Source organism: Polistes canadensis, unplaced genomic scaffold, assembly GCF_001313835.1.
Source record: "Polistes canadensis isolate GaletaPanama2010 unplaced genomic scaffold, ASM131383v1 scaffold_119, whole genome shotgun sequence".
Taxonomy (NCBI): domain Eukaryota; kingdom Metazoa; phylum Arthropoda; class Insecta; order Hymenoptera; family Vespidae; genus Polistes; species Polistes canadensis.
In genome coordinates this window covers 1-10,147 of record NW_014569666.1, presented here as the reverse complement: position 1 = coordinate 10,147, position 10,147 = coordinate 1, and the positions used below count along the sequence as shown (strand labels likewise).

Below are 10,147 nucleotides of genomic sequence, written 5' to 3'. Positions count from 1 at the left end.
CCTAAAAATAAATCGAGTATTAGAAAAACTTGATTTTATAAATGATATTTCATTTAAAATACTTTAAAATCATGATAGAGTACAATACCATTCCCGAATTCCCGCTTCAATATCATATCATTTTTTAATTTCCTATTACACACAGTTTCCCCACTTTTCATTTTTCATTTCATTTTTCATTTCATTCGTAGAAACTAATTACTTTATAATGTTTTTTAATATCTCTTTTATTTTTCTAGGTATTATAAGATTTAATCAATAATCGTTGAAACTTAATTTTCATTTTATTATGTTTTAGGATATGATTAATTCCAATGCATTTGTAAGTATTGGATTTTGTTCTAAAAAAGTAACATGCTTTCGATGCATTCATTGCATCTTTACAAATGTAAAATAATCCTTTCTTTTTCTTTTTCAGGTTCGTTTCCAATTTGTTTTTTCAATGGGTAGCGGTTAGATTCTTTCTTTGCGAAGAAAGGTCTACTTCAGGGATGCGACCCTGTCCACGCAAGCCATGATTTTTTCCTTCCCCCAATGATAGGGAGAAATCATGTCCTTACCTAGAATTTACCCACCAACTATCACCCCTTCTCCACTTCTTTCCCTTTTTTACTTTTTCTTCTATACTTCTTCTAGGTTCTTCATAATAGTGGATTAGTCCGATCGGGGAAAAGTTCCACCTTTAAAGTCTCACTTTTCTCCTTCTCTCCTATTCTTTTTAATATTTTGTTCGCAGGATGAACTATGATGCAGAATTCCGTCTAATTGTAAGAGAGGGAGGAAGCGGATCGAAAGAGGACTGAGTTATGGTAAAAATGGTAGTATGAAATAATTATTTTAACAAATAAATGAAATATTTTTTAATCCGTTTATTGTTTTCCCCGTAGCATCATATATATGTGATAGTTATTTTTAATGGACTTTCTTTTCTTTTTTTTTTTACAAATATGCACCATAAATTATGTACATTTATTTTTATTATATTATATTCTAGGTAAATTGAAAATGATTTAATTTAAAATATTTGTAACTTGCAATTCCCGTATGTGCATATATTGAAATTATAGTAAGGTGTGTTATTTTTCAGTAAAATCATCGATGTTATTTCAATTCTATTGATGTATTCCTCGTTTATCATTTTGTTATTTGGCATTCAAACTTTTCTCTTTATTCTCGATAATTATTGTAAGAATTTTTGGATGTAACTTATAGGGTGGGGCCTAAGAATGAGGTTTTCTTAAAAACCGTTCTCTGTTAGATCATTTTCTTCCATTTAAATTTAATTCGGATGTGAACATCTTCAGGATGCACATCCCTCGTGGGTCTTCAGAAGCGGTTACCTCCTCGTGGTTAGACCCGGGCAATGGTGTTTTACTTTCAGTATAATGTGTTTAACATATTTTATATATTATACATTCCATTGCAAGTAAAACCCAGCCAAAGACCGCTTACCATAAACATTATAATTGTAATTAGTTTCTTTTAATTTCCTAATTAAACCATATTTTTTTACCCCTTTCCTTGGTTCCTTCTATCCATTCAATATAGGGAAACTAATTACTTTATAATGTTTTTTAATAACTTTTATACATTTACAGGTAGTCCTTACCTATAATTTCCCTACTTCTTTCACTTTCTTTCTTTTCCTTTTATTATATCAAGTATGCTCACATGAATTAGCATGTATTCAAGTGAGTTTATAAATGACTCACACCAACATAAGGGGTGTGAAACCTTACAAGCTTATGCACTGATACTCGACGCATGGGGGGGAATTTTATACCCCTGTTGCACTTTTAGTTGATGTTTTGTTCGTACGTGTCGCTGAAGTCGCGCATGGTTCGAACTATGTTGTATGAAACATATTTTATGTGTACATAATATAAATACTGCATTTAGTTTAATTATAGAAATTAATCGTTTTAAAATGGAATTTATTGTAGCAAGTGTAGATAATATGAGATTCGATATTGAAATTGCACTTGACGAACAATATGGAGCATTATCTTTACCGTTTGCTGGAATGGATAGTAAGTCATTTTACAATAAAAGGTTATGTTCTAAATTATTGTTTTTAACTATAAAATATAATTAATATTAGTTAGAAAAAGAAGATATAAACTATATAATAATTAGAAATATCGCGTCAATTAGTTTTGCCTTTTTGATTTAGGCAATACAAAAATTTGTTTATTAATTTTTCTGTGATGTTATTTTCTAAATGTAACAAAATAATTTGTAGAATCAATAGCAGCAGTATGTCAATTTTATCCAAGAGGGACATGTTTAAAAGGAGTTTCTTGTCCCTTCAGACATGTAAGGGGTGATCGTACCATAGTATGTAAACATTGGTTAAGAGGTTTATGTAAAAAGGGTGATCAGTGTGAATTTCTACATGAATATGACATGACCAAAATGCCAGAATGTTATTTCTATTCCAGATTTAGTAAGTATTTTTGTATGTTTAATATTTGATATTCTCATAATATAGAAAATAAATTAAAATGGATCATTGAATAATTCTTCAGATGCATGTCACAATAAGGAGTGTCCATTTCTACACATCGATCCAGAAACTAAGGTTCGTGATTGTCCATGGTATGATCGTGGATTTTGCAGACACGGTCCATTGTGTAGACATCGGCATGTAAGACGCGTTCTTTGTATGGCCTATCTCGCAGGATTTTGTCCCGAAGGTCCAAATTGTAAATTCATGCAGTAAGTCGATAAATAATAATAGAAATAAATATAGTTGTAAAACATATATTTTACATTATAGATACATGTAAACAGATTATTGTAACTTAATAATTATTTTCAGCCCAAGATTTGAATTACCAGCAGTGCAAGATATGCAACCAAAGGAAGGAAAGAAAGTTATGATAACTTGTCACTTTTGTGGTGAGGGTGGTCACAAAGCAATTTATTGCAATAAAATGCCACCCGATGTAAGAGAAGCACAAGTGAGGCAAGAGATGGAAGGTAACTCACACAATCCACATCATCATATTAATATGCACAATGGTCCACCCCAAAGAGGTCCTCAAAAACCATTGGAAGAAGTTACTTGTTATAAGTGTGGTCAAAAGGGTCATTATGCAAATAAATGCCCCAAAGGACACTTGGCATTCTTGAGTCACGCTAGTGGGACTAATAGCACAAGCGGTAATCAAAATCAAAATTATCGCAGATAATTGTATATATTTTATTTATGTAAAATAATTATTATTATTATTATCATCGATTTCTTTTTCCCAGATTAAGATTACTTATCACCCCCCTGTCGAAATTTATGCATCGTGCATTATTGTAAAATAGATTTAATACCATTACTATTATGTCTCGTAATCTTTAATCATTTTATTTATTACACATACCGAAGAATAAAATTGAAGATGATATTGTATATTGTATGTTGATAATAAAAGCAATTTTGTGCATACAATTACTAGGGCCAAGGATGTGGATATTATCATATATATATATATATGTGTATATATATATAATATCATAAAATTGCTATTTCAAAGTTTCAATCTTTATTGATTAAAGTATGGCGTGTACGTTTAAATATAATACTATTATAACAGGGCATAGTTAAGTAATCTTTACTAAACACATTGTGACTATTATATCAGTTCTGATATAGAATGTTATAAAAAGATATATTTACCTAAGTTTAGTTTCTTTATTTTTATAATGTAATAATACTTGGGAAGACTTTTTTCTTTTTGCTTCTTTTTTACGGAAACTAATGAGCAATATTATTCATTTAATAGTTTCGAAATCTTCCCAATGAATGTGTTATTGAAATATTTTTTGTTTATCTTGTCTAATACTATAAAATCTAGTTTTAAATAATCACATTACAAACGCTAAAAATGTGCTCGTGTTTAATTCTTTTTTCTTTTTTTTTCTTTTTTCTAAAACTATAAAATGCATAATTTAATACTAAACAGTCAATTAATATTGCAAACATTTCACCTAAATTGTATCACCGTAAATCTTAATTTAACTTCCAATATCTTGAAATACTTGCTAATATTTAAAATTTTTGTCAAATATCTCTCACGTCGTAAAGAAGAAAGAACTTTTGAATATTTCTGCTGATGTGTTTTTTTTCTTTTTCTTTTAATCGTCCAAAATATATCTTTTATCATGTCGCATTGTAATCAATAACTTCTACATAATTAGCTGGAAACAATCCATATGTCCCATCAGGACCCAATCCTTGCCACCAACCTTCATCTATGGCATCTATGTGAGTGATTATATCACCAGGATCAAAAGTAATTTCTGTATCATCCGCAGCTTGATAATCGTACAAAGCTCTCGCTTTCATACCCTCGTTATTGGGATCAAAATATAAATAAGAGCCATCAAGCTGATTATATAATTCGTTATCTGTTATTTCTTCTTTATTTGTAATAGATTGCTCAGTCTCTTGTTCATGTGAAGATATTTTAGAATCATGGGCTAAGACGACAGTATTTGTTACCGCTTCTGTACTAGAATTTACTAATACTTCCATATCATTAACCTTTTTTACTTCTACAGGAGTTGCTTCTTCAGGTTTAACATCTATGTATTCCTTTTGCTGACTTTCTTCTATAGCCTTTTTAACAGCTTCTACATGACCACCACTCTTTTGCGAAGAATGTTGAACTTGAGAAAATTTCATCTGACCAGCAGCCGAATTTTGTTCAAAAACAGCTCTAGCATTAATCGTTCTTTGAGCTATTAATTGCTGCGCTTCTTTGCTCCTTTGTCTTCTTAATTCCTCGCTTCTAGATTTATGATCATCATCATTATCTTCACTATATTGTTGACTAGCTGCTATACGATTACGTAAATTATTTGCTTCCTCTGCACGTTGCTCTGCTAACTTTTGTCTTGCTATTGAACTCTCCTTAGCAGATACCTGATAATATTGCAATAAAAGTTTTAAATGTTACGCGAGATTCAAAATTAAACAGTTCAAAGAACAAATTTCATTAACAAACCTGTTGTTCTCTAAGTTGACTTTCCTTCTCTTCTCTCATTCTAATTTCTTTTTCCAATCTAAGACGTTCTTGTTCATTTCGAATTCTTTCGTGTTCCAGTCTTTTCTTTTCTTCTATTTCTTCTCTTTGCCAAAACTGATCTCTCTCTGTTGCATTTATTTCTTGTTCCGGTATTACTCTATAAAATGAGGGATATAAATCAATTTTCAATCGTATTCAACTAAACAGAAAAATAAAAAACATACCGTTTATACGTTGTGCCAATTGGACCCGTATGTGCATCATTTTCACTACGTGGTTCATTAAATTTATATGCAGAGGCGGTAGCTCTAGCGAGTTTCTCCATAATAGCATCAACTTCAACATCATCTTCGGAACGAGCAGTAATTGTAATATGAGCACCTTTTAATAATTTTTCTACATCTCTAATATGGTTTGCACATGTTCCTTTTCTAACAATAGGTGCACCTTCTCCTTGCTAAAGAAAAAAATAAAGAACATATTCACATATTGCTCATACAATGCGTATGCTAATGAAAATTATTTAATTCTAATAAAGCGTCTCACCCAATTAATGAGTAGACATTTTGGTAGACTTGTTTTAGTATCAATGACACGACAAAAGGCATACATAATGTGACTACTACTTAAACGATCAATCATTTCTTCTAGTCCACCGTTCCCTGTACCAACAACTTTCAAATTATTTGTCTGACCTTCATACCCAAATACAGCCCTGTAGAAACACATAATTCCTTCTAATATATAATAAATTAAAAAAATTAAAAAAAACTTAATTGCATAAAAAGACAAATTTCATTCAATTCTTTAAGAGATCATAAAAAATTTAGGATAGGTAAAAATCATTATGACTGTGTTCTTACTGGTAGTGACAGTAACTATACCTAATACATATATACAAAATACAACAGAATAAAAAGTATTTAAATAATGAATGATATAATGAACATTAATGGATAAATTTGTATGTAAATTAATGATACTTTAGTTATGATGAAAGTAAAATATTAATGAAGGATAAAAAATTCAAAAATCCTACCAGTTAGTAGGCGACTTATCATCGACTACATCGTGCCAAGCAGCCACCAACGTATCTTTGTTTTTAGTTAAATTAATTGACATGTTTGTTATGAATTCATATAAAATAAGTCAAGTGATATAACGAATGTTTTAACAGTGCAACCACTGAGATACAATAAAAGATGGTCAAAGACGCATCTTCACGTGTATCTCTAGGTTCGCTTTTCTGATTGCGTGTCAACGCCCTTTTGTTACCAACTATGGAACAATAATATTCTTATAATGTTAAGATTAATTATTTTTTCAACCAAATAATCCATTTCATGATCTATCAATGCTTTAATCTCTATTCTAAAGTAATTATATTTTAAATATTTTTTTTATATTATGACGTCTCCACAGATTCGCGGTTAGAACTAAAACTTCAGGCTCTTCTTTTAGATACGAACTGTATTCAATTTTCGACACTTTAAGAATCACGTGGCCAATACATGCGGATAAGCCATTAAATTCAATCATTCAATTTTACTTATTTTTATTCAGAATTTAAAAAATAAACTTTTTTTTATCTGTAATTTAAAGAAATGAGAGAGGGTAATAATTATTTTCATCAAGAAAAAAATATTTGCTATATTATTATATATATATATTATATTATATTATTTTAAATATAATGCATGTTAGCATAAAAAATATTCATTAGAGAATTTATAACATTAATAACATTATTAATATATTAAATACAATGTGTGGAACACTTGCGAACATCTATAAGCAACAATTTCAAATGATATATTCGCGTTATTTAATTTTTATTTAACAATTAGATCATTAAATATTATATTTGTTATTTAAATGCTAGGAGAAAATTCTAAGTAGAGTTATAGAAAATAAATTACAAGAAAAATTAATTCTAAGCGAATATAGAAAAAAAAAATCTTGTTCTCATTTTAATTATGAACGGTATTAGTTCTTTGTAACTCTCCAGAATGCCTAGCATGATTCATCATAGATTCTACTCTATTCGCAGTTTCTCTAACAACATCGGATATCTCATCTGGTAAATGATCCAATGTAGGAATATGTGCTGAAAGTCTTTTGTAAACTGAATCTCTATTTCCATCCTTTTTATGCCTTCGTTGTTCTTCGTACTTCAATTGTTGCTTGAAGAATATAGCATTTTTAATAAACTCCAAAGTATTTTCAAAACTTTTTCCAGCACTTTGCATTCCTTTGATCGCACTAACTCCATATTCCACGTCATAGCATCTACCTAAAAGTTGTTGCTGAAGAGCCAATACTTCTACTCGCTTTTCCACCATCGGTGGTAAAGCTTTTCTAACGTGCTCTTGAAGCCGATAGAATGCTAACGATGGCTCGTTTGCTACTATGTGCATGTTCTCAGATATTCTTTCAGTTGCTATATATAAAAAGTAATTATTAATAAATTTATAAATAAATAAATATTATTAAGTATATGTTAATATATATATATATATAATCATTTTCTAAACAAAAAACATAGAAACATTTGTTTTGTCAAATATTACAATTAAAGATTAGAAATATTTTTCCCAACCTTTCTTCACTTTGGTTTCTAATTCTTGATCAGGTTGATACACCTTCGCTGTCATTTTTTATCAAAATATTGTTATTATTCAATAATAACGCATTGACAATTTGTTTAAATATTCTGTTCTTTATTTTAACCTCTAAAGAAATATTTATTTCAATTGCGTGTAAATTAATTATTTATTTTTATAAATGAAATGAAATTTTTATATTATTTGAAATATAAAAATGTAAATAAAGTAAACAAATGGTTGTGAACGTTATCAGCTGTTTTTAATGACAGTAAAGTGGATTCGTTTTCGGCGCCATTTTCAATACCATTTACCGGAAGTAATTCGTGTACAAGGAAGACATTTCTTTGATCGAAACGTGGCAGAAAACGGAGCGCTGTTGGCACTTACTCCAATGTCTTTCCACACGCGTGTACCTTGATAGTATAGAAACTGACACGAGTGAAGCGGTCAAATAAGGTATGAATTTATCTAATTTAACAATATTTTCTATAAGAAATTCAATCAATCATTTACACATTTACAATTAAATAACTTTGATATTTAATTAAACAATGTATTTAATCAATTGTTGTCATTTTCTTACATAAAATTCAATTAACAATAAGCTTTCAAAATATTTTATGTTTCAATATGAGATAATAAATAAACTATGATCAATGTTATAGGATTTTTATAACAATCGTTTTCATATATTTGTCTTCAAAACTTTGTTTATAACAATAACATGTAATTAATTTAAATGTCAAAAATATTTAATTATATTATGCGTATAGAATATTATTTATTAACATTTGTTTCTTATTTTATTATTATTTTTTAGAATGAAGTGGCAAATTTTATTCGCAGTTTTTGCTGCATTATGTATAAGCGTATATGGAGAGGAAGAAGAAGAAGCTGCCAGGTTGTTAGTATCTAAACAAATTCTTAACAAATATCTTGTAGAAAATATGGATATTATAGTAAAGGTAAACGGTCATAACGTTAATTTATTTTATATGAAAAAATTTGCCTTTATTTAACCTATTATTTCAACAGTACACAGTTTTCAACATTGGTAATGCAGCTGCATTGGAAGTCGAAATAACTGACAATTCTTTCCATCCCGATCACTTCACTCATGTAAGCGGAGAACTTAATGCTAGAATAGATAGAGTACCACCTTACACAAATGTGAGTCATACAGTGGTTGTACGACCACGCAAATTTGGATACTTTAACTTTACATCCGCTGAAGTTTTGTATCGACGTAAGGAAGATGCTTCTAGACTTCAAGTAGCTGTAAGCAGTGAACCCGGCGAAGGACTCATCGTTTCGTTTAGAGATTACGACAAACAATTTTCATCTCACGTGGTAAATATTTCTTCTCTCGTTCCTTATAAAAAACATGTTTTAAAAGAAAAACATTTTTATTTCGTCGTATTAATTATTTTTAGATTGATTGGGCCGGATTCGCTATAATGACTTTACCGTCATTAGCTATTCCATTTGCGTTGTGGTTTTCCAGCAAAAATAAATACGAGAAATTGTTGAAAACTACTAAGAAACATTAAGTGTGTGTGGGTTTTGTACAAATATTAAATTATAAAATAAAATTTAGGTAATTTGTAAGAAGATTTTCTTGCAATATCGTTAAGAGATCCAACCGTACCATCTGGTATATATATTTTATATATAATAGATATATTATTTATAAATATTGCCACAATATTTTTAGTAAATGATTAATGCATTTATATATTTGTAACAAAATAGTTCATACCAATATTTGAGATTTATTCAAGAGTTGAATATTTTTTAAGAAATTATTTTTCTTAATTTTTGTTAAATAATAAGAAAAGTACGTTAAACGATCATATTATTTTACAATTTATTTGTTCGATAGGTACAACTTTCATTAGATTTTTCTTACGAACATAGGAAATTGTAGAAACCAAAAAGTAAACAAATTTGAATTACTTTTCAAAACAATTTTTATTTTTAATTTTCATATATATATATATTGTATATTTTTTTGTTTTTTTTATTTTCTCTATTTTTTTTTTACATAAGTAATATATATTATTGAAAAACTGAGTAATAAAATAAAGTGTTTTTTAATTTTTCTAATAAACGTCATGTGATATATAAATACATGAAAGATTTACATGTTGTAAATAGTAAAACAATACAAAAGTGGTGTTCTTTCTGTTTTAAACAGGAAAAATAAATGCCATAGGGTTTTTCATTCTCTCGTGTTCGACTAGGAAGCACAGACTACCCATCAATAACAATTTCTATTCAGTACAAACATCAATTCAACAATTTTCATAACTTGTATTATTGATGCGTTTTATACAGTCTTGGTTGTTATACAAAATTTTATAGTGTAAAACTATATTACAAAATGTACATTATGCATATTGGTATGCAGATTTTTTTTATAAGAACTTTTACATATAATAATTAGTAGTAGTAGTAGTAGTAGTAGTAGTAGTAGTAGTAGTAGTAGTAGTAGTAGTAGTAGTAATAGTAATAGTA

General features: G+C 28.7%; 4 protein-coding genes across 5 annotated transcripts; 2 read left to right on the top strand and 2 right to left on the bottom strand.

Annotated features, from left to right (window-relative positions):
* The first annotated feature begins 1,696 nt into the window (after positions 1 to 1,696).
* On the top strand, positions 1,697 to 3,445 carry LOC106787902 (cleavage and polyadenylation specificity factor subunit 4). 2 transcript variants are annotated; one of them, XM_014750660.1, is made up of 5 exons: positions 1,697 to 2,030; positions 2,243 to 2,446; positions 2,529 to 2,718; positions 2,822 to 3,165; positions 3,259 to 3,445. In XM_014750660.1, the coding sequence occupies exons 1-5, from the start codon at positions 1,856 to 1,858 to the stop codon at positions 3,261 to 3,263; spliced, it is 918 nt and encodes a 305-aa protein (XP_014606146.1). In that variant the 5' UTR covers positions 1,697 to 1,855; the 3' UTR covers positions 3,264 to 3,445. The 2 variants fall into 2 exon arrangements, with proteins under 2 accessions (XP_014606146.1, XP_014606145.1); XM_014750659.1 differs by having other exon boundaries at positions 2,822 to 3,445.
* An 82-nt stretch (positions 3,446 to 3,527) lies between these two features.
* On the bottom strand, positions 3,528 to 6,486 carry LOC106787901 (drebrin-like protein). Its single transcript, XM_014750658.1, has 5 exons — positions 6,064 to 6,486; positions 5,571 to 5,739; positions 5,249 to 5,481; positions 5,004 to 5,181; positions 3,528 to 4,921 (listed from the first exon to the last, which is right to left on the bottom strand). The coding sequence occupies exons 1-5, from the start codon at positions 6,144 to 6,146 to the stop codon at positions 4,157 to 4,159; spliced, it is 1,428 nt and encodes a 475-aa protein (XP_014606144.1). The 5' UTR covers positions 6,147 to 6,486; the 3' UTR covers positions 3,528 to 4,156.
* A 286-nt stretch (positions 6,487 to 6,772) lies between these two features.
* LOC106787906 (protein MEF2BNB homolog) lies at positions 6,773 to 7,947 on the bottom strand. Its single transcript, XM_014750668.1, has 2 exons — positions 7,624 to 7,947; positions 6,773 to 7,464 (listed from the first exon to the last, which is right to left on the bottom strand). Exons 1-2 carry the CDS (start codon positions 7,676 to 7,678, stop codon positions 6,995 to 6,997), a joined length of 525 nt encoding a protein of 174 aa, XP_014606154.1. The 5' UTR covers positions 7,679 to 7,947; the 3' UTR covers positions 6,773 to 6,994.
* A 48-nt stretch (positions 7,948 to 7,995) lies between these two features.
* LOC106787905 (translocon-associated protein subunit beta) lies at positions 7,996 to 9,243 on the top strand. The gene is made up of 4 exons (XM_014750667.1): positions 7,996 to 8,086; positions 8,451 to 8,595; positions 8,666 to 8,980; positions 9,064 to 9,243. The coding sequence occupies exons 2-4, from the start codon at positions 8,452 to 8,454 to the stop codon at positions 9,178 to 9,180; spliced, it is 576 nt and encodes a 191-aa protein (XP_014606153.1). The 5' UTR covers positions 7,996 to 8,086; position 8,451; the 3' UTR covers positions 9,181 to 9,243.
* Positions 9,244 to 10,147: the final 904 nt, after the last annotated feature.